This window comes from Macaca nemestrina, chromosome 4 (genome assembly GCF_043159975.1).
Source record: "Macaca nemestrina isolate mMacNem1 chromosome 4, mMacNem.hap1, whole genome shotgun sequence".
Taxonomy (NCBI): Eukaryota; Metazoa; Chordata; class Mammalia; order Primates; family Cercopithecidae; genus Macaca; species Macaca nemestrina.
In genome coordinates, this window is record NC_092128.1 from 94,026,386 (window position 1) to 94,050,858 (window position 24,473).

At 41.1% G+C, this 24,473-nt stretch overlaps 1 protein-coding gene across 2 annotated transcripts in view; it reads right to left on the reverse strand.

Moving 5' to 3' along the window:
• The window catches only part of LOC105475692 (insulin like growth factor 2 mRNA binding protein 3), a 154,851-nt gene that overhangs the window by 32,148 nt on the left and 98,230 nt on the right, over positions 1–24,473 (reverse strand). For both annotated transcript variants that reach the window (XR_983577.3, XM_011731161.3), the window contains exons 4-7: positions 15,369–15,420; positions 15,213–15,276; positions 4,066–4,347; positions 336–470 (exon numbers count right to left, since the gene is read on the reverse strand). Coding sequence is in view for 1 of the 2 variants with exons in the window: in XM_011731161.3 (XP_011729463.1) it covers positions 336–470; positions 4,066–4,347; positions 15,213–15,276; positions 15,369–15,420 (533 nt within the window). In the remaining variant the exon portion in view is untranslated. The remainder of the gene's footprint in view (positions 1–335; positions 471–4,065; positions 4,348–15,212; positions 15,277–15,368; positions 15,421–24,473) is intronic.

The window sequence follows — 24,473 nt, forward strand, 5'->3', positions numbered from 1 at the left end:
CAATGAGCTCTGAGTAAAGGATGAGTCAAGATTTGGGGCTCTTGTCTTGGGTTAATCCAGGATATTTCCTGGTCCTAGGTTCCCCAAGCTGCCTTCTTCCATAGCTGCACTTCTCTTCCCCGTTATCACCACTCACCTATGTTCAAATGTGAATGAAAATATTTAAATATTAAAAGACAGATACTTCACGACCAAATCAACAGTGCCAGCCACTGTAGCTCATCAGGTATCATTTCCCTTTGTTTGTTGGCAATTCCCAAGAATTGTGTCAGAGATATCAAAAATACAAGAGCACAAATATCAACCTCTTTCACAGGACAATTTTCTTTACTCACAATTTTATATCTTGAGCTTCCTTATGCATGATCTCCAGAATAGACTTACAAGCCGCAGAGGTGCCTTCAGGTGTAGAGAGGATAGTAATTGACTTCTCAGCAGCCCCTGCATTTTCTTTACGGTGGACATCGATTCTGATAGTGGGTGCAAGCAGAGAGGAAAACCAGAGCAGTAAGCGTGTATTCACAGTGGAGTCCGTAATTACCAATTGCAAAGTCATAGGGCTTCAGGGCAAAGCAGATGACTCACTTCCCTCAAGAGCATAAACTTTCAATAAGCTGTCAACATCAATGCCTTAGGAGGCAAGTTTTAATTCTAGGAATACTCCCCTTTCTCTTTCCTCAATCCAACCAAGCAGGGACATCTTTTCATTCTACCCAAGCTGTTTGTGCTTACAGCTTCCTTTCAGATGCCACAGAACAAATGTCTCATGACAAAGAGCCTGGATTCAATCTGCTCTAAAACAAATAGGAACTGGAGGGCATGCCAAGAGAGGAACTGGAATCCCACAAGCCAAGTTGAACTGCTTATTCTGCGCAGTATGTCACTCTTCATTCATTGGATGAGCAGATTTCACCAGTCTGCTCCCCCCTTTGCAAGGTTCTTCCCACATTTTGCCTCCTTGATAGAGGAAAGTCTGCAACAAACAGTGATAGGAATGGAACCTAGACAGATGACAATTCTACTTCAAGAAAAGCAAGTGGTCAATAAACTCAAAATGATGTTTAATTTCACTAGTAATTATATGTCTGCCAGTTAAAAGAATGTCATTTTCTTCTAAACTTTTTTAAAAATTGAGATAGAAAAAAATATGTGCAAGATGATGGGTAACAGGGCACACTCAACACTTTTGCTAGGAGTATAGAGCAAACTGGTTCAGCAAAATGCTGAGCACCTTGTGACTCAAGAACTGTACTTCCTGTAACATCTACTCCTAGTAATATCTACAGGTACAGTCTCATACGTGGGCCAAGAGCGATGTTTCTTACCCTTGGCACTAATGACTTTTTGGGCCAGATTCTTTGCTGTGGGTGGGGTGTCTTCTGCATTGTAGGAAATTTACCAACATCCCTGGCCTCCACCTACTAGATGCCAGTAGCATGCCTCTCTCTCAACTCTAACAGCCAAAAATGTCTCCAGACATTGCCAAATGTCCACGGGGGTTGGGGCAGTGAGATGATCATTTATGGTTGAGAACCACTGGCATGGGAAGGTTCCATTTCTGACAGATAGAAAGTCAGAATTATCTAATTGCAGGAAGAGATGGTTAAATGTAGGAAGAGATGGTTAAGTAACAGTATATTCATATCATACAGATGTTTTTGAAAATGTGGTAAAACTACAGGTACCAACATAGTACAAAGTCCTTAAGTGAAATAATGCAATTCATATCATGACATGATTTCTTTTTTAAAGTCACACATGTTAGTAGATACAGGCAACAAATCCTATAGAGATACATCCCCAACTTACCAATGGCTACCCGGGTGAGACGAATGGTAACTTTTTAATTTACATATTTATATGTTTTGAATTAAATATGTCTGCTGTTATTTAAAAAGTACAAGAAAGAAAATCAGCTACTCAAAAATGTGTGTTTTTGGGAAAATTAAGTGTTTGTTGAGTTCCTCTGGCCACTCAAACACTTAAAGACCTAAATAACTCATGGCCGTGAGAGTGACCACTTGATCATGCCAATAAAATCAAGGTTTGGCTTTCATTTTCCTAAATGTTTGGTTGAAATCTAAAGCTTTACACCTCAAGAGTGAAAGAAAACTAAAAATAAGGGCATGAAACAAATTAAGGGCTACCTAAAAATAACTAATAAAAAAAATAGTGTCTTAGGTAACAGTCCCAATCTTAGGAGTCATCTTCCCAGCTGCTGTTTCAATCCCCAGTCACTTTCAGTGATGTGTGTCTTCCAGTAACACATTAGCATCCCTCTTTGCAGTTTATTTCCACCCTTTCACTGTGCCTGGATTACTAAACTCCGATCCCCTGAGAGAAAGGAATGTGGCTTTGGAGATTAAAGTGGCCCTCTGAGACCATTCCAGAAACAGAGGTTCTGATAATGACTAATTTCAATGTCAAGAGTTAATTAAATCCACTGGCAGAGCTCTGCAAATGAATCCTCGGATATAACAAAGATTGCTTCCCTTCCCCATCCCCATTTTCCTGCCTTAAGTAAAACAAACAGTTCAATTTAAGTCACAGCTCTTTCATCTGACAGAGAAATGAATAGCTCGAAAAGGAACAATTCTAATCTGCTACATGACAAGGAAGGGAAGCCATATAAAGAATTTCTGCAGGTAACGGTGGATCAAGGGAAGCAAGAAGCCCTTAAATTTTAAGATAAAAGCCAAGCCGACTGACTAGGTTATGGTTATGGTCCAATTGTCTTTCCCACTCCTACATGATGAGGTCAGGGCCATTAATTTTGCATTCAGGTAACCAGCACCCAACATCTCCTGCTTCAAAGCAGGGGAAGGCAGGATCGGATGTCACTGCAGGGAGCAGGTGGGTGTAGACCACCTCTTAGTACAGTTCTTTTTGGTTCTGCATGAGAAATGGGTCAGCTAGTCCAATGCAGGCATGGTGCCTATGATGAATACGCATGTGCTCTTAGGCCTGCTGGAACAAACACATAAAGTATACACAGCAGTGTAGTTCTAACTTTTAGGGAAAGATTAAGCTTATTTCGTCGGATCACATTAAAAAAAAATCATTCTCCTTTCTCAATTTAAAAGGCAAAATAATCTTGTCATTTCTGTAGCTGGCCCAAGGCTTACAGGATGGTATTTTTGGATACAACCTCTTTTTCCCAGCACATTCACAGGTTCTTCAGGAAAAACGTTAGTAACAGGCCCAGAGATGTGCCCTGTAGCACGTTACCGAGCTAGGTATGGGGGGCAGAGCTTGTCACCAAGCTTCTCTGGGTCAAAAAATATCCACATACTGTACAACAGCATGGTTTCTAAAGCAAAACAACATACAATGCATGAGGACTGAGAAGTATCTTAGACACACGTGAAGGGCTTCAAGCATAATTAACATGTAGTCATTTTAGTCATTTGACAAATAGAAGATCTTTCTATGCAGCAAGGCCCTGGCCTTGGCCCTGGGGCTACAGTAGTAAATAAAAACAAATAGTTCCTGCTTTCTGCTCATGATAATTAGCTCCAACATTTGGATGGGAATCTTCCAATCCCTTAAAGCCCACCAATTAAAAACATCAAAAAATATCCAGAAGAAAAAGCCATTCTAATCACATGGCTTAATCACAGGAAAAATTTGGATAAATAAGATGAGTGATTCGAGTAAGGCAAGACTGAAAAACTATCTCTGTATTGAGGCCACAAATAAAACGGATTGGACCCAGAAAATTACTTCTAAAAGCAATGAGGGGAGGTGGGGGGTAAGGGGTGGAACAGAGAACAACCTAGAAGCTGCCTGTCTGTCTTCCAGAGCCTCCCCAACCAGAAGAGGATTAGGTATCATTTGTTTTCCATTCATGTGTGAAAATCTGAGGTTCCGTTTGAGACTCAGGATTAGCTCCAGATTTATATGAAATGAACACCAAGATACTGCAAGATTTTTATACATTTCCCAAGTACTGTACAAGGAGGCCTCATGGCTGCGTTCAGAAGGGCACCAAGTACCAGAACGACACACTGCTAAGATTCCAAGGGGAATTCTCCTGAACACCCACCATACACTCAGCATACTCACTTAGACTGGGTCTGTTTGGTGATGTTCCGAATGGTGGCACCTTCTTTTCCTATGATGGCTCCAACAAATTGGGTGGGAACCAGCAGGCGCAGAGGCAAATCACATGGTTTCTGCTTGGACACAGATCCTGGAGACCCCTGCCTTGAGGAGCCCCTCTGCCCAAGCCCCCGGCGACCTCGGGGCTGCTGCAAGGGGTTTTGCTGGGCGGCCATTTCATCAGGGATATAGGCTACTTTCAAGGTGAAATTCTCTAACTGAAATCCATTCAGTTTGTCTAGTGCTCTGAAAGTTGAAAAGGGGCAGGTTTGGGAAAAGGAATCAGTCTATACGATACATCTTTTAGCAAAACAACACCCATCTCTTCTACTCAGCATTACTAGCTATAAACTTCTGAGTAAAGCCCCAGCACAAGCAGCAAACCTGCAACACACATAATCCTCCCCCTCCTCGCCCCACACCACCACCACCTGCACACATTTTCCTTTGAGACAGGCGCAGCGGGGAAAAAGGCCACAAGTTTCCAGAGGGAACTTATGTGCCATCTACTAGTGAAAAATAGAAAAACAAAAAACATTTTGTCAAACTCTTGGTTAAGTTTAACCCATAAGGTTATTATCAGTTTAGAATAGCTAAGCAGCAAGAGAGAAGGCAAGTGGGCTTCTTGCCTTGGCTAATGTTTCCAAATCACAGTGGAAGAGACATTAGAAATACATACCTCTTTTACTTCACCCTCTAAAATGTGAAGTATTTAAAACCATTTTAAGAAGCAGTGGACAAATATCTCTAAACTATTCACAAACTATCCTGAGTATTAAATTCTACCAGTCACACTCAGTACCTATTATGAGCCAGTCCCTGAGAAAACAGTGGTCCCTGACTTTGTGGTTAATGATCTGATTTGGGGCAAAGAGGCAAGGGTGGTGATAAACCAAAGAAAGAGAATTACTTTCTAATCTGCCCACTCTGCCACACTATTTTGGGAGAGTTTCTCTCTTTTTCATCTGGTTTTGTTTTTTTTTTTGAGACAGAGTCTTGCTCTGTCACACAGGCTGGAGTATAGTGGAGCCATCTTGGCTCACTGCAACCTGTGCCTCCAGGGTTCAAGCGATTCTTGTGCCTCAGCCTTCTGAGTAGCTGGGATTACAGGTGTGCACCATCACGCCTGGCTAATTTTTGTATTTTTAGCAGAGATGGGGTTTCACCATGTTGGCCAGGCTGGTTTTGAACTCTTTGACCTCAAGTGATCTGCGGCATTGGCCTCCCAAAGTGCTGGGATTACAGGCATGAGCTACTGTACCCAGCCTCTTTTTCATTCTTGATCTTTATTTTAACACACAAGGAAACGTGCCCAAATGTTGAGCATAAATCTCAGTGAATTTTCACGAGGTGAACACGCTCATCCAGATCCAGAACTAGAAAACACCAGGGCCCCAGAAGCCCCACCAGTACCTGCTTCTAGTAGTTACTGCCCCCCTACCCCTTGCAGACTTCTAACACCATAGATTAATTCTGCCTATTTAAAAATTTTATGTAAGTATGTATGAGTGTACATATGTATTCTCTCATATCTGGAAACTTTTAACTTATTGTATATTCATCCAAATTGTTGTGTTCTATTTTCTGGGTTTGTTTTGTTTTGTATTCATTTTGTGTGTGTGTGTTCTATTTTGAGAAGAGAAAATAATAAATTAGTAGAGAGGATATAGCCCAGATTTCATAAACATGCACCTAATAATACATCCCTTTTTAACTCCCCAGTGCACAACAAAATGAAAAACAAAAAGAAAGAGGTCCCCACATTTCCCAATGTCACGCAGGTTCTTTGCTCAGATTCTGTTCCAATGGCCCTGAGTTTACCCCAGGTGGGAAAGAAAAACAGGCATAAAATGGTCTCTTTCTAGTTGCTTGGTGTGGTCGTTTCCGGCTTATACACTGCTTTACTTGCAAATCTACTCTCAATTCTTGACCTAAATAGAAAGAAGGGGGTAGAGTGGGAGACAGTTCTAGCACCAAAAACGTCACTGAGGGCTAGGACCTGGAAGGCACACCTGGGCAACCAGAGGGCTCACTGACATTCTCCGGCCCAGAATGATTCTCGGTTTCTCACTTCAGTCCTCTATCACTGTCCTACCTTCTCTGGCACATGAATGAACTCTATTGTAAAAGATCAGTCATGCAGAAAGTAGCAAGTGGTTGCTTTGGCACCATCACCAACCCTCCAAGGCCCTTCCCAGAACTGCTGCTCACTGCCATACTTCTATGAATGGACCAGTCCTTTCTATATGTTTACAAACACATGTATTCATGTTCGGTACCTTCGTTAAAAGCATAATTGGGATTGTGATGTACACTGCTCTGTGGCTTCTTTTTAAATACCATGTCTTGGGATATTTCCATGTGATTTCTATGTCAGTGGGCATTCTTTTCATAAGCTTCAGAGGGTGACAGCTGGCACATGCCACACTTACTTTGCCAATGACTTGATGACAGACCCCTAATGCTGTGCTTTCCTCCTGCCCCTTTTTCCTTAAGGGAATGTGGATTAAGGGCCCTAAAATATTGTCATTATTTCTAAAGGAAGAGAACAGCTGATAAATTTTAGTATTTATGGTGTATATTTGTTATAAAAAGTTGGAGTTGCAGAAGAGTCAACCAACTACAGATTCTTTCAAAACAGCTTTAATTTTTTTTTTTGAAACGGACTTTTGTTCTTGTTGCCCAGGCTGGAGTGCAGTGGTGTGATCTTGGCTCACTGCAACCTCCACCTCCTGGGTTCAAGCAATTCTCCTGCCTCGGCCTCCTGAGTACCTGGGATTACAGGCACATGCCACCACCCCCAGCTAATTTTTGTATTTTTGGTAGACATGAGTTTTGTTGCGTTGGCCAGGCTGGTCTCGAACTCTCGACCTTAGGTGATCCACCCACCTCGGCCTCCCAAAGTGCTGGGATTACAGGTGTGAGCCACCACACCCGGCCTTAAATGTTTTTAAAGCCGGGAATAAACAGATCATTGAAGGTTCTTTCAAAAAAATCAGGAAACCTGAACCCACTGAAGGCATCAATTACATCTAGGCATAAAAGGTAGTCTAGCCTTTTTCATTATAAATGGCGTATTGCCAGCTTCAGAAGAGAATAAGTATATTTTGACTAGTAAATTAAGTCATTAATGTTACAAAAATGGTAGATAACTTTCTTCTTGACTGAGATAGACATATACAGATAGATATCATTCTCCCTGGGGTAAAACCAAAGTATACACACGTCAGTTACCAGATGTTTCTATATTCCAGAACCATCTAAATAGTCACATGTATCACAAGAAACAACTTTATAACTTGGCAAAAACTAACGTCTATTTTTTTTTTTTTTTTTTTGAGACAGAGTCTTGCTCTGTTGCCCAGGCTGGAGTGCAGTGGCGTGATCTCGGCTCACTGCAAGCTCCGCCTCCCGGGTTCACGCCATTCTCCTGCCTCAGCCTCCGGAGTAGCTGGGACTACAGGCGCCCGCCACCTCACCCAGCTAATTTTTTTGTATTTTTAGTAGAGACGGGGTTTCACTGTGTTAGCCAGGATGGTCTCGATCTCGTGACCTCGTGATCCGCCTGCCTCGGCCTCCCAAAGTGCTGGGATTACAGGCGTGAGCCACCACGCCCGGCCTTCTAATTTTTATTGTGCTGCTTTAAAAAGATTTTTCCTTGTGGGGAAAAGAAAAGATTCTCTCACTGAAGAGGTCAGGTGGCCTGGGGCTCTAGTCCCCAGTGTACCTTCTGGGCCCCAATGGCTAAAAACTAAGGCTGTTCCAGGCAGAGTGCAGACAGCCACTATTGAGTGTATCTTACTATCTAACTGCCATCTAAGCAGAGTTCCTGACCCTCAAATCACAGTGCTCCATCCACACTCAGACACAACTGAAAAGGTACAGGAGGAACCTAACTGCAGAATGGTGGCTTTCTCATGACTGCAGCTCCTAAATTACTGAATTTAAGTCAACTACTAGAACCTTTCTGGGCACAAAGTTTATTATTCAGCTATGTCATATGGTGATCTGCTGAGTTCATGGGGAAAAAATTTTTAGTATTTTCACCAAACACACCGTAAATGCAAGACATGAGATGAACTGTCATAATTATTTGACACACATGTATTCAGAGTTTTTTTTTTTTTTTTTTTTTGAGACGGACTCTCACTCTTTTGCCCAGACTGGAGTGCAATGACGCGATCTCGGCTCACTGCTACAACCTCAGCCTCCTTGGTTTGAGCAATTCTCCTTCCTCCTCCCAAGTAGCTGGGATTACACGTGTCTACCACCACACCCAGCTAATTTTTTTTTTTTTTTTTTTTTTTTAACTAGAGACGGGGTTTCACCATATTGGTCAGGTTGGTCTCGAACTTCTGACCTCAAGTGATCCACCTGCCTCTGCCTCCCAAAGTGCTTGGATTACAGGCGTGAGCCACAGCGCCTAGCCAGGATCATGTGATTACTTGACTCTTTGCTCTTGGTGCTATTTTAAGGGTTGCTGAGAAGATGCTGAGCAATTTTGCCAGTTGGTAGAATTTAATCGTATTGATAAGAAGTTTACTGGGGTGAGGTGCAGTGGCTCATGCCTGTAATCCCAACACTTCAGGAGACCAAGGTGGGTGGATCACTTGAGGTCAGGAGCTCAAGACCAACTTGGACAATATGGTAGAACTCTGTCTCTACTTAAAGTACAAAAATTAGCCAGGCAGGGTGGCGTGAGCCTGTAATTCCAGCTACATGGGAGGCAGAGGCATAAAAATTGCTTGAATCTGGGAGGTGGAGGTTGCAGTGAGCCAAGACTGCCCCACTGCACTCCAGCCTAGGTGATGGAATGAGACTTTGTCTCCCCCACACACACAAAAAAATTGTTCATTGGGGTAGATCACAATTTAGAGCTGAATGGGCCTCAATAGAGACAATAAGTAGTTCAACTTGAGGAGGGAGAAAGAGAAAGAAAAAAGGAGAAGAAATGAGACCCAGACAAGTTAAACGTACCCAAGAGTCCACACGTACAGATCTGAATAGTGAAAAAAGAATACGGACTAGAGACCAGAATTCTAGTCCAGCTTGAACATTAAGTAACCACGTTATCCTCCAAAGGTCATTTTCCTGTTTGGCATTAGCCATCTCCCTAATAAAACTAAAAGATCAGATTCATGGTCCCTTTCAGCTCTCAAATTTCATGCCTGGCTGGATGCAGGAGCTCACACCTCTAATTCTAGCACTCTGGGAGGCCAAGGAGGGAGGATCACTTGAGCCCAGCAGTTTGAGATCAGCTTGGGCAACATAGTGAGATCCCATCTCTTAAAAAAAAAAAAAAGTTAGGTGGGTGTAGTGGCACATGCCTGTAGTCCCAGCTACTTGGGAGGCTGTGGTGGGAGGACTGCTTGAGCCCAGGAGGTTGAGGCTACATTGAGCCATGATTGTGCTACTGCACTCCCAAGTCTGCCTGGGTAACAGAATGAGAATCTGTCTCAAAAGATAATAAAATAAAATAAAATAAATAAAATTCCATGTCTAAAAATCTCTTTTTTATTCCCAGATGTCACCCTGTATATAATACAGGGTCCTCACAAAATGAAGTTTAACCCATTATTGAAAAGTCATAAATTCAATGATCTCCTTGTACCAAGAATAAGGGGTTGACACAATTCAGCAATCATTACTGAAAGCCTGGGTAATATGATTTTAAGGATGTACTTTAATGAAATAAATATGGACAAAGCCCAAATGTAGGGCTTCATGACTAAATTGGTTCTAAAAACAAAACGAAACGGTATGGGCAAATGTCCTAGATGATGCACAACAGAAGATGGGATAGGTAAACTGTGGTGAGGATCCAACACTATGCAGAGATTAGAATCAGTATAAATACACTGAAGGAAAAACACACAAAACTCTGCAGAATGATCTTTGTAATTCTGAAAGTTACAATGCATGGGACAAAGTCTACAAAACTATGGCAAATTTAACAGTGGTTATCCCTGAATGGCAAAAAATCCCTTTGTCTCGCTGCTTTATTTCTTTTTTGAAAATAAGTCTTTTATTGACACAATTGTCAAAGTTTAAATGGGAATTTTCTTACCGTTAGCCACTGGCGAAGTTGCTTCAAACACTTCTAACCATAACCACATTTACCTTATACAGATCTTCACAGTCATACAAAGGAACTGCAATGATAGTTTCTTTTTTTTGTTTTTTTTTTCTCTTTTTTCTTCTTTCGAGATGGAGTTTTGCTCTTGTCGCCCAGGCTGGAGTGCAATGGCGTGATCTCAGCTCACTGCAACGTCCGCCTCCCAGGTTCAAGCAATTCTCCTGCCTCAGAATGATAGTCTTAAAGTATGAATAAACATTCCTATTCCCTAACAAAAACATCAGAATAACCCCAAACAAAAGAAAGTGTAAGAACTCAATGTCTACACATTTTCTAGGGGGTTATTTCTTTGTCACACATGACAAATCCTCTCATGAGTAATGTCTGTCCTTGACTGTCTTATCTCAACATCTCTGGAAGAGTGAAGGAAAAAGGTGAGCCTCTCTTGCTCTGAGGAGCAAGAAAAGGTGCATTCACTAAACACATACTTCCATTTTTAATGAAACTAATGAATTTGAAATTTAAACTTGTCAAATTTTTATTTTAATAATTCAAGACTTAAGCCTAAAATGAACACACGTGTTAATATTTTCTAGAACATGTGTGCTATTAACCTTTGATTTATTTTAGCCACAAGGTGGCAGGAATTTCCATGTTAAATTCTTAAAGACAGCCATATTTGAGGACTCCTCTTAAATGACATTCATAGAGCTTTAAGTAACAGGCAGCTACAACCACGTTAAAACTAGGTCCCTTGGCCGGGCACGGTGGCTCAAACCTGTAATCCCAGCACTTTGGGAGGCCAAGATGGGCGGATCACGAGGTCAGGAGATCAAGACCATCCTGGCTAACACAGTGAAACCCCATCTCTACTTAAAAAAATACAAAAAACTAGCCGGGCGACGTGGCAGGCGCCTGTAGTCCCAGCTACTCGGGGAGGCTGAGGCAGGAGAATGGTGTAAACCCGGGAGGCGGAGCTTGCAGTGAGCTGAGATCCGGCCACTGCACTCCAGCCTGGGCGACAGAGCCAGACTCCGTCTCAAAAAAACAAAAAACAAAAAACAAAAAACTAGGTCCCTGGCTCCGCAGCATCAGTGACCAGCCATCACTGGAAATGAAGTATACCAAACAATAACAGGGGGGCAGCAGCAGCAATCAAACATGTTGGAAAAATACTTAATAGCTGCTAACTTTTGAGCTCTGACTACCTTACCTTATAGGTATTATGAAACATGTTTTGGAGGCATTATCTTAGTTTTCTCAGTAGCCTCATTAGCTAAAGACTATAGTTATTCCCATTTCAGAAATGGGGCTGAACCATGACAGATTAACTTGACCAACGTCAGCTACAACAGTGGTGGCACACAGTCTATTCCAAGAAACTGGGCTCTGGAATTGAACTCAACCTCCAAGTTCACTTCACAAGTACATCAAGGTCACATAGCCTTCCAAGCAACAGTTGTTACAAAGAGAAAACTGAGAATTATCAAAATAGCCCTTTTACCTAAAGATTGAGCTTTGGGTGGCCTGCCAAAGAAGGCATGGAGAAATGACACCAGGCTGTCATGTTTGGAGCCCATGGAGCAGGCCTATAGGGTTCACTGGAAGTCCTCAAAGTCAGTCCTGGAAGGACCAGACTTTCCCAGGCTCAAGCCACTTCAAACTGCTCCAAGCAGCCCAAACCAGTGGGTTAAACTATAAATACATGCATATATGCAGAAATATTTGTTTCTCTTTAATCTTCACTTTGTAGCTGAGAAAACTGAAACTCAGAAGTCGAGGTTACTAAGTCCGGGCTACCTGACTTTGGAGTTTACACTTCTCTACTACAACCAATGCCTCTCAAATAAAATTAATTCTCCTCACAGAATGAAAATATATTCCACATCCCTTTTAAAAGCTTATTAGAAAACTCTAATAACAATTTTTGTAACACTGTAACACAAAACTGAGTTTTCCACTCCTTAGATCGTTAACTTTTTAAATACCTCATTGCTTTCTAATTCTCTCCATCTTTGAATTCTTGCAGAGGGAATGAGAACAATATTCCTATAAGGCCACTTGACTGGCAGGAACTAAAATTAGGCAGTCTCTCTCCAAATATTCTTATTGGCGACTTTTGGTCAGTATTTAGTATTTAATAGGTGTTAACTGACTGAATATTAGAACAAAGGATACGAAGACTACTTCCCTAATCGAAATGCCTAATTTATTTAAGTTACCTAATTCTTAATTACACAATTCCTAACAGACTTTTCCTTCCTCCTTGGGATCAACGGAAGCCTACCTATCTCTTAACAACCACGCTAAAGATTTTGAGAACACCAGGGTATCTACGTTCAGTTTGCTGTTGTGGTTAGGATTCTTTTCAGCAATAATTCTGCCTTGACTGGCCAGTCTACCTTTCCTGTGCTTGCAGTCTTAATGCTCTGTTTGTCTGTTTTCAGAGAAGGAAGGCTAAATATCAATTACTTTATCCTTACCAAAATCTTATGCCTCTTGAAAGCTATATAGCTTATGTCTCCAACTTATGTTCTCCCATTCAACTAATTAACTGTTAAATAAGCATTTTGTTTCCCCTTAGCTAATTTAAGTTTTCAAATAAGGCCACAACAACAGGCCTCTGACAATCTCCAAATATCCTTGGGTTTATCACATTATCTCATATTTTCCAACAGGGACTTGGCTCTACCAAGTATTCAATATAAATCTTTGTAAAGTAAAACATGGCCAGGTACAGCGGCTCACGCCTGTAATCCCAGCACTTTAGGAGGCTAAGGTGGGCAGATCACTTGAGCCCAGGAGTTCAAGACCAGCCTGGGCAACATGGTGAAACCCCATGTCTACAAAAAATACAATAAAAAAATAAAAAAAATTGCCAGTCTCATAACCCAGCCTCAAAATAAATAAAAATTAAAACACTATGGAGCCTCTACTTTCTCACTGCCCTCACTTTTATCCCTCATTCTACTGAGGGTATAAAAGGTAAAATTTTCCTGGTCTTCTTACGTGATACAACTGAAGAACAAAATTAGTCAAAAAAAGAAGAGAAAGAAAAATCAATTTGTTTTATGACTCATACCACAATTTCCATCATGTCTGAGACCTTATGCAAATTGCCAAAAAATTTTAAATGAACAAAGGATACAAACAGAAGAAATAACAGAATGTGTTTAAACATATTAAAAGCCTCCACTCTCACTTATGGGAAAAGTGAAAATTAACATGATATATCACTTTCACATACTAGATTGGGAAAGTGTGATAAAGTCCTGTGTTGGGGAGAATTGGAGAAATGGACACCCCCACAACGCTGATGAGAATTTAAACTAGCTCAAGCTCTACAACAAAATTTAAAGTGCAGTTCTACTTCTGGGAATTTATCATACAGATACATGCTTGCATACACATGACATGCAAAAAGAGATTCACTACGATATTGTTCATAACTGCAAGAGACTGGAAACAACCTAAATATCCAAACTGAGATTAATCAAAGTCATGCCATATCTGTACAATCAAGTACTATGTAACTATAAAAAATATATTTATATACACAAAACATTCAAATGCTATGGTATCATTTGTGTAAAAGCAGGAATAGATACATGTAGCATTTGTTTTCCACATGGTTATCTCCCAAGAGATGAGGTAGTTGGGGAGTAATACTAGGAGGAAGATTTGTACTATGTGCATCTTCAAATCTTTTATATTTTGAACCATGTGAGTGTTATTGATTTTACAAATAAAGTTCCATTTACCTTATACACATTTCCATCTTCTTCTCAGTCTTATCTTTCCTTTCATAGTCCCTCCCAAGTGAGTATTGCCTTTAGTAACCTAGCTGAGGTCCTACTCTTGCAGCTCATTTTACCTTTCCCCTTCAGGGCTCAGAGTCAGCCAGTGTGGTCTTTTCTTTCACCTGTCTGACACAGAGGACAGTCAGCCTGCTCCTGCCAGTATGGTATCTGGAGGTAGTTCAGGCTTCCATAGTCACCTAACACCCAGTGCTGTGCTACTGAGCACTTTGTATGCCATTCTTTCATGTTCATATTCTGAGCAGATCTGTTAAAGGCCATAAATTTGTGGGACCCCCATTTCTCTCTCTAGTGCTCAGTTTATTAGATCATTTCAAGCCTATAGAATTATCTTTTCCTAGGGGAGACTGTTTGATCTGTAAAGTACTGCCTGTTTTTACTGCACTGGAATATATTTTTTCCCATAAATCTAAGAGCAAATTACACTGATCCAACGTCTGCACGCTCCTAAATGACAATAGTAATCAGGTAATCAGTGAGTAAGAAGACTTAACATTTAACACTGTTTTTTTTTTTTTTTTTTTTTTTTTTGAGACGGAGTCTCGCTCTGTAGCCCAGGCTGGAGTGCAGTGGCCGGATCTCAGCTCACTGCAAGCTCCGCCTCCCGGGTTCACGCCATTCTCCGGCCTCAGCCTCCCGAGTAGCTGGGACTACAGGCTCCCGCCACCTCGCCCGGCTATTTTTTTTTTTTTTTATTTCTTAGTAGAGACGGGGTTTCACTGTGTTAGCCAGGATGGTCTCGATCTCCTGACCTCGTGATCCGCCCATCTCGGCCTCCCAAAGTGCTGGGATTACAGGCTTGAGCCACCGCGCCCGGCCAACACTGTTGTTTAACACATGATCCAACTTACCAGCTTTAGATAAAATAGCAATAATATATGTATCATACAAGACTGGGAGAGGGGGAGAGACTTTACGTTATTTGGCAACAATACCAAGGCCCAGAGTTTCTGCAAATAGGGTGTGATTTAGTTTCATACTAGACCACTCTATTATTGGCATTAAAGATATATTGAAAATGTAATACAACTTTAACCAATGTAGATTCTTATTAGACATTCAAACTTAAAAAGAAAGGTACGATTACAGGGTCAAACTTTGTAAAATAAAGCTTCTCTCCGCCACCCACCAGCCCTTATCAATTGAGAAATCCACAAAATATGTTACTGTACTTAACTTAGTTATTATATAAAGATTAAAAGTTTCAAGCTGCTTACTGTCTAGCTTGGTCCTTACTGGAATAGGTTACATTTACAACTGCAGTTTCCGAGTCAGTGTTCACTAGAGGAAGAGAAAAACAAAGAAAATAAAAGTTAGTTTTATTTCTACTTCCTTCCTTTTACAAATTTGAAAGCAATTCAGAAGACATGTACCTTGCTCACAGCTCTCCACCACTCCATACTGGACTAGTAAACTATCCAGCACCTATCAGGAGGGGGAGAGAAAATTAAAAATTTTGAGTTTCCCAAGTTATTATCAAGGGCAGGAATATGTCTTAAAATCACTAAGTAATTGTGATGGAAAAGAGCCAAAAAATTATCTGGGGCTTTGGACTGCCGAACTAAGGGATGGATACCACAAATACCACACTCAGACTTGTCTCTTCTGCCCTCTCCTAGATCCCTGACATTAATCTCATTTCCTAGGGCTAACCAAGAAGTAACACTGGCTCAGCAAAGTATGCAAAGTCACAGCCGCCTGGTTCCCTGGTTCCTGAGGCTGAAGAAGGAGCATATATTTCTCACACATACACAAACACATCATCATACTTTCTACTTGTAAACAAAGTCACTAGATAAGGGACCAAGTTAAAAACTAAAGTTTAACGGGGGGTGGTGGCTCGCACCTGTAATCCTAGCACTTTGGGAGGCCAAGATGGGAGCATTGCTTGAGGCCAGGAGTTCGAGACCAGCCTGGTCAACATAGTGAGACCCCATCTCTAAAAAATAAAATAAAAAGAGAAAAAAACTAAAGTTTTATCTATAATATGTTCTTTTCCAAAGGACTTCCTTTACAGCTCTAATGGTTCTTACAGAACAGATTGCTCAAGGCAGGCTAGCAAAATGAAGACAGCACAGTGCATACTCTACCTGGAGTCGAATTTAAAGCGCAACATAAATACATAGACAGCAAAAGTATGAAATGAAGCGAACATTTCTTAGTCTACACAGGGTTGGAAAATGTACAATCTGAAGTTATCTATGTTTTCACCATCTTTCCTGTAGCTGTATTATTAGAGTACGCATGTTATCCAAATGGAGAGGCTGTTAAAACAGTAACTCTACGTTTATTGTAATATCAACTGCAGATGTATGTCTCGTCAATATAAACCAAATTCAGGTGTCCTTAGCTTCTAAGAGCTATAGCAAAACCAAGTAAGCTTCTGTAAATAATAGCAAACTACTTACTCATCAATTTAACTACAAATTTTCTTATGTATGTATGTATGTATGTATGTATGAGACAGGGTCTTGCTATGTCACCCAGGCTGGAGTGCAGTGACATGATCACAGCTCACTGCAGCCTCAACCTTCTGAGTTTAAGTGATCTTCTCACCTCAGCCATCCAAGCAGCAGGCACTACAGGTGCACAGCGCCACCCTGAGCTAATTTTTAAATTTTTTTGTAGAGATGAGGTCTCACTATGTTGCCCAGGCTGGTCTCAAACTCCTGAGCTCAAGGAATCCTCCTGCCTTGGCCTCCCAAAGTGCTGCGATTACAGATGTTAGCCCTAGCCTAACTGCAAAGTTAAAAAGGCTGTTCCTTGAAAATGTTTTTCAGGCACCAGGAAACAGTAAACCATTAGAAAACAAATTTTTATGATAATTTACTACTAAACTTAAGCAATTTCTTCTAAACGAAGTTTTATCTTAGGTGGTATATTTTAGGCTTTTGTCTACTGTTTCCAGTTTGAAACATATAACACGGTTTGTCTGGGGGTGAGCTTTTGTTTTTAGTTTTGGGTCAGGGTCTCACTGTCACCTATGCTGGAGTGCAGTGGCACGACCATAGCTCACTGTATCCTCAACCACTGGGCTCAAGCAATCCTCCCACACCAGCTTTCTGAGTAGCCAGCACTACAGGTGCATGCCACCACACCTGGCTAATTTTTAAGTTTTTCGTACAGATGGGGGTCTCACTATGCTGCCCAGACTGGTCTCAAACTCCCAGATTCAAGAGATCGTCCCAGCTGAGCCTCCCCAAGTGCTGAGATTACAGGCGTGACCCAGCACCTGGCCTGGTTTTTCTTTTAAATAAGGTTAATACCTATTTATGAGTGAAATGCCCTTTCATTTATTTTTATTTGGTAAATTTCCTTTGCATGAGGTAAACTGAATTTTTATTTGGTAAATTTCTTTTGCATGAGGTATACACACAGAAGCACATTAATCTTTGTCTCTGATTACAGCTACTGTTAATCACAAAAAGACATTCAAATATTTCATGAGTGAAGTGAATACTTCAGAGGAGGAAATCCTGGTATATCTTATAGGAAGGGTACTCTGTAAAAGTGCTTGTCTGTTTTATAGGTGAATTTGCCATATGATGTTGATCACAGACTCATTTTATAAAGGCCAAAAATTAAGAAATCTCTCACGCTGCCATTCAAAGAGAAAATATACAACACATAATTCCTTAAATTAAAAACAAGGATGGCCGGGCACAGTGGCTCATGCCTGTAATCCCAGCACTTTGGGAAGCCGAGGTGGGTGGATCACCTGAGGTCAGGAGTTCAAGACCAGCCTGGCCAACATGGCAAAACCTCGTCTCTATTAAAAATACAAAAATAGTGGCAGGCACGGTGGCTCACATCTGTAATCCCAGCACTTTGGGAGGCCGAGGTGGGCAGATCACAAGGTCAGGAGTTCGAGAGCAGCCTGGCCAACATGGTGAAGCCCTGTCTCTACTAAAAATACAGAAATTCGTTGGGCATGGTGGTATGCACTTGTAGTCCCAGCTACCCAGGAGGCTGAGGCAGGAGAACGGCTTGAACCCAGGAGGCAGAGGTTGCAGTGGGCTGAGATCGTGCCACTGCACTTCAGCGTGGGTGACAGAGCAAGACTCTGTCTTTAAAAAAAAAAAAAGAAAGAAAGAAAGAAGAAAACACAAAAAATTAGCTGGGCTTGGTGGCAGGTGCCTGTAATACCAGCTACTCAGGAGGCTGAGGCAGGAGAATTACTTGAACCTGGGAGGCGGAGCTTGCAGTGAGCTGAGACCACACCATTGCATTCCAGCCTGGGAAACAGAGCAAGACTGCACTTAAAAAAAAAAAAAAAAAGAAAAAAAAAAGGGGGGAGGAGGGGGCAACCCTAATTTTCTAAACAAAAATGAAATTTTTTCAATACAAAAAATGTTTTACTTCATACTTAAGTCAGAATTCTAACAAATTCATTCCACCTTCAGTAATGAAGGCAGGAGGAAAAGTATGTCTATCATCAAAATTTAGTTTTTAAATGAAAGCCACACTAATAATAGTAGAGCTTTATAGCAACTTGGATGGAGGCAGGGGTAGCAGAGGGGTTCAGGGAGTAGGGGGTAGTTGCCAGTTTAATATGTCATTTAAAATTTAGCTTTTAGGGCCAGACACAGTGGCTCATGCCTGTAATCCAGCACTTTGGGAGGCCAAGGCAGGTGGATCACTAGAGGTTAGGAGTTTGAGACCAGCCTGGCCAACATGGTGAAACCCCATCCCCACTAAAAATACAAAAATTAGCCAGGCGTGGTGGCGCATGCCCGTATTCCCAGCTACTCAGGAGGCTGAGGCAAGAGAATTGCTTGAACCTGGGAGGTGGAGGTTGCAATGAACTGAGATTGCACCACTGCACTCCAGCCTGGGCAACAGAGCAAGACTCTGTCTCAAAATAAAATTTAGTTTTTAAATGAAAGCCTAATAGTACAGCATAGTACTAATAGTACAGCTTTATAGCAACTTGGATGGAGGTAGGGGTAGAGGAGGGGTTTAGGGAGTAGGAGGTAGTTGCCAATTTGTTTAATTAAACATCCTTCTTAATTCTTCTGAAAAGCAATTTGTTCAGTAATTAAGTATATTAGTCTCCACACAGATTACCTTATGCCACCTTAACTTTTATTACTCTTAGAGATAACACTACAAAAGTTAAACACCTGTGATCTATAAACAATACCGACTAAACCTACAATAATGCCAAGGCAACAAATATTCTTCAAAAGCTACAGTGCCAAAGTGATAAATACTTATATACACACACAATTATATATACATACATTTATATTTATATATATGTATACAACCTGTATCATATAATCATATAAATGATACAGGTAAACTTTTTAACTTAAAAAATCAGGGGACAATCCTTTCATGCTCTTCCTTTCCAAGTTAGGCCTGGTAGAATGGCTTCTACAAAGAAGGGTTGTGAGAAGAAGGGCTGCTCTGCCACCAACAAGTTGATGACCTGAGAACACATCATCAGCATTCACAAGGGTATCCACAGAGCGTGCTTCAAGAAGACTGCCCCTGGCCGGGCATGGGGGCTCACGCCTGTAATCCCAGCACTTTGGGAGGCCGAGGCAGGTGGATCACAAAGTCAGGAGATCGAGACCATCCTGGCTAACACGGTGAAATCCTGTCTCTACTAAAAATACAAAAAAATTAACGGGGCGCGGTGGCGGGCGCCTGTAGTCCCAGCTACTCAGGAGGCTGAGGCAGGAGAATGGCATGATCCTGGGACGTGAAGCTTGCAGTGAGCCGAGATCGCGCCACTGCACTCCAGCCAGGGGGACAGAGCGAGACTCCGTCTCCAAAAAAAAAAAAAAAGACTGACCCTGGGCATTCAAAGAGATCTGGAAATTTGCTAAGAAGGAGACACGTGTTCACAGACACGAGGCTCAACAAAGTTGTCTGGACCAAAGGAATAAGGAATGTCCTATACGATAATATGTGAGCAGCTGTCCAGGAAATGTAATGAAAATGAAGATTCGCCAAACGAGCTCTATATTTTGATTACCTGTGTACCTATTACCACTTTCAAAAATCTATAGTCAATGCGGATGAGAACTAGCCACAGATCATCAAATATGTTAAAGTTATAAAACCACACACACACACACACACGAGAAGAAATATACATTAAAATTTTCACTGCATATATTCAAAACAAAATTGCTTGTATAGTTAAACATTCTATTCCTAAGAACAGATAAATGCTATTGGTTGTCAACTTCTGTGTAGGTAAAGTCTTTTTTTTTTTTTTTTTTTAACAGCCTTACTCTATCACCCAGGCTGGAGTGCAATGGTACAATCTTGGCTCACGGCAACCTCCACCTCCCAGGTTCAAGTGATTCTCCTGTCTCAGCCTCCCAAGTAACTGGGATTACAGGCACAAGACACCACACTCAGCTAATTTTTGTATTTTCAGTAGAGACAGGGTTTCACCATGTTGCCCAGGCTGGTCTTGAACTCCTGACCTCAAGTGATCCACCTGCCTCGGCCCCCAAAGTGATGGGATTACAGGTGTGAGCCACCACACCCGGCCATATAAAGTCTTTAGAAAGGTAACTAGAAACTACAATCCTGTGCACTTTTTTAAAATGGTAAATTTTATTGTCTGTAAATAAAACTTCAACAAGCATGACTTTAAAACAAACAAACAAAAAAACACAAACAAAAAGCCTTCTCATCCTTAGAAGAAATAGGTGCAGATTCAATCTTGGTACCTAGCTGTGAAAAAATTTAACACAACTTAGGAGATTTTACATACACCCCATAGATGGATTTCAGTGGATCTCTGATGTCTTACTCAAAGTTTCATGTACAAGGTTTGGAAGTAATGACAACAGAATAGGGAGAGGGCTGTCAATAGCCTAATAAGATTCCCAAATCTCAAAAGGATTTCCAACCCCCAAAACGACTTGAACTGTACTATAGTAACCCCATCAATCTTAAGGCAGGCCATTATCTGAATATGCTCTTTTATGTCAAGGGCTACCAAATGGTATCATGCCACTCCAGCCCCCTGAACTGTCAAAGAATAAATACAACTTACACTTGATAAGTTCTGACATTTTGCTTTTTTTTTTTCATTTTTTTTTTTTTAAAGACAGAGTCTCAGTGGAGTGCAGTGACATGATCTTGGCTCACTGCAACCTCCGCCTCCCAGGCTCAAGCCATTCTTGTGCCTCAGCCTCCTGAGTAGCTGGGATTACATGCATGTGCCACCACGCCTGGCTACTTTTTGTATTATAGTAGAGACAAAGTTTTGCCACGTTGGCCAGGCTAGTCCTGAACTCCTGAGCTCAAGTGATCTGTCTGCCTCAGCCTCCTAAAGTGCTGGGATTACAGGTGTGAGCCACCGTGCCTGGCCGCATTTTGCTTAATTCTGCATTAAACAGGAAGACAGTGTTCCTGTTACCTGTCACATAAACTATTTATGTGCCTGTTTTTGTCTCCTAGATTCTTGTCCCCTCTCAGTACCACTAATCCTTCTATGTCAACCACAAATATTTCTTTTAAACAGTCTTAAAGGCAAAAAAAAAAAAACAAACCCAAAAAACAAAAAACAAAGCAAACAAAAAAAACATGAAAAAAAACCAAAAAGGCTTCCACTGTATATTTCCAACACTTTCACAAGTTCCCATACCCAAATAAAATCTTAAACCAGAAAGGAAACATTTCTCTATGCGTAGGTAAGTTTAAATTCCAGTGACAGGGGAGGGAGGAGGGGTATAAATGCAAAGTAAACCCTCATAGAAAATGTCGTTCTTGAATTCCCCCCTATTATGTATTTAGGACGTGAAAGCCTCAAATGTTCAGCCTTTTTTAAAAAAAAGTTCATCCACAGCTGGGTGCAGTGGCTCACGCCCATAATCCTAGCACTTTGGGTGGCTGAGGTGGGTGGATCACTTGAGGTCAGGAGTTTGAGACCAGCCTGGCCAACATGGTGAAACCCCATCTCTACTAAATATACAAAAATTAGCTGGACATGGTGGCATGCACCTGTAGTCCCAGGTACTTGGGAGGCTGAGGGAGAAGAATCCTTGAACCCGGGAGGCGGAGGTTGCAGTGAGCTGAGATTGCACCACCTTACTGCAGCCTGGGCAACAGACTCCATCTATTTAAAAAAAAAAAAAATTCATCCAAACGTATAAACAGTACAGAAAGAATCCCATGAAAAATGCAAAGATTATCACTTCCTGAATGTAGTAGTACAAAATTAAGATCACTTATAATAGTCTGAAGTAGAAACAACCTGAATGAATGCTTACTGACTGATGAATGGAAACAAATGTGGTATATTTGTACAATGGAATATTATTCAATAAAAGTACCATAAAAGGGAGATACTTATACATACTGCAATATAGACAGACCGTGAAAGTATTATGTTACCTTGTTAGTATAGTGGTTTTAAATTAAAAAAAAAAGAAAGAAAAGAAGGCATTATGCTAAGTGAAAAAAACAGTCACACAAAACTACTTATTATATGATTTCATTTGTATGAAATGTTCAGAATAGGGAACTCTACTATAGACAGAAAGTAGATTAGTGGTTTCTATGGGCTGAGGAAAGTGAAAGTGGAGGGCGATAAATGTTTATTTTTGAGGTGATGAAAATGTCCTAAAATTGTGGTGATAGTTGCACATTATCTATTAACATACTAAGCCAGGATAGTGGCTCACATCTGTAATCCCAGCACTTTGGGAGGCCCAAGAGGGCGGATCACTTAAGGTCAGGAGTTTGAGACCAGCCTGACCAACATGGAGAAACCCCATACCTACTAAAACTACAAAATTAGCCGAGTGTGATCACGCATGCCTGTAATCCCAGCTACTCAGGACACTGAGGAGGAGAATCACTTGAATCTGGGAGGCAGAGGTTGTGGTGAGCTGAGATTGCACCATTGCACTCCAGCCTGGGCCACAAGAGCAAAACTCCATCTCAAAAGAAAAAGAAAGAAAGAAAGAAAAAAAACTAAAAAAAAAAAAAAAAAAAAAAAACCAAAAAATTAATTGAATTGTACACTTTAAATGGCGAATTGCATAGTATGTGAATTATATCTCAATAAAGCTGTTAAAAAAATACTAAGAGCAACTTTACCAGGTAATGGCCTAGTTTTGCATTTTAAACTTTGAAGTATTATTGATCGCTTCTTGGCCTTTTGGCCAAGAATCATAAACAGAACCAGCCTAGTCTGGTTCAACTTTGTGTAACAAAATGGTGATTTGTTCTTCAGTTGCCATGGATCCCCAGCTTGCAAGTTCTGTAACCTGAGCCTGTCCAGATGAATCACGCATGCAACCACAAGCAGAACCTAAGTGCCTGGACTGAGACAGGCCCAAATTAAGAAGTGGACACCACATGACATGATCCATGATCCAATCAGATTGAGTCCTGGTATCACCTCCTGGTATGATCCAGTCAGATCACACCTCCTGGCATCAGATCACTGTAAGATTCAATCAGATCATACCTCATTAACCTCTGTCTATAAAGTATGTCCCAGCCCCCACCTGGGGGTGACAGATTTGAGCCTGACCGTCTCCTTGCTTGACAGTCTTACCACGAACTTTTCTCTTTACAAAAGAACCTATGCTTTGGTGTTTGGCTTTCCACTGCACACGGACAAACAGAACCAGTTTCGTTTAGTAACAGTATCACTGAAATACAGGATAAACTGCATGAAATTTGATTCACTTTGACATTATGTATACACTAACGAAACGATCACCATCATGACAAGTTTCTTCATGCCTCTCTTCAATCTAGTAGCCTAGTTTACTGACACATACAGAGATCACTGCAACAAAGACAGTTTAAAAAACTGTCTTTGACCTGCAATGTGATCAGATTTCCTCAGCCACACACCAGTTATATCCCCACCTCCCTCACAAAACTGGCTGTATTTAGCTGGTACCACTATGGGCGTGAGGTAGATAATTTATGTTCTGCAGGTAAGCCTTCTGCTGACTGCTTAGTCTTTATACCCACTGCTCAAGTCCCATCACTCCTGGGCTATCTGAATCGAGTCTGATTAGTATGCTTGCCTGTAGCCTAACACTCTATGACTATATCCTCCTGCCAGCAGGTACTACCCTTCTGTGGTTTCGAACTGCCATTATAACTTGTCCAAACTTCAACATGGCATAAGAGGTTGTCAGTTACCTGGTACTACTTCTCTCTTCCATATATTCAATGTACTTCCCACACCTATGCACCAGTAACACCCTCAAAACTGGGTAAAGTCTCTCTCGTCATCTCCCTAATGCCCGTTCTTAGAAATCAAAGCAATGTCACTTTATAATCTCTTTCCTGATCTTTATTTTCCTGCTAGTGATTATTAACCACAGTGATGTGATTGTCAGGTGTGTCACAGTAATGTATTTTTCAGAGTCACATTGACTTCCATGGCAGGGAATTTATAATACATACGATCTTAGATTCCAAATCTTTTTTATTTGACTATGTTACATTTGCCTTATGTGTTTCAGAAGATGGAACAA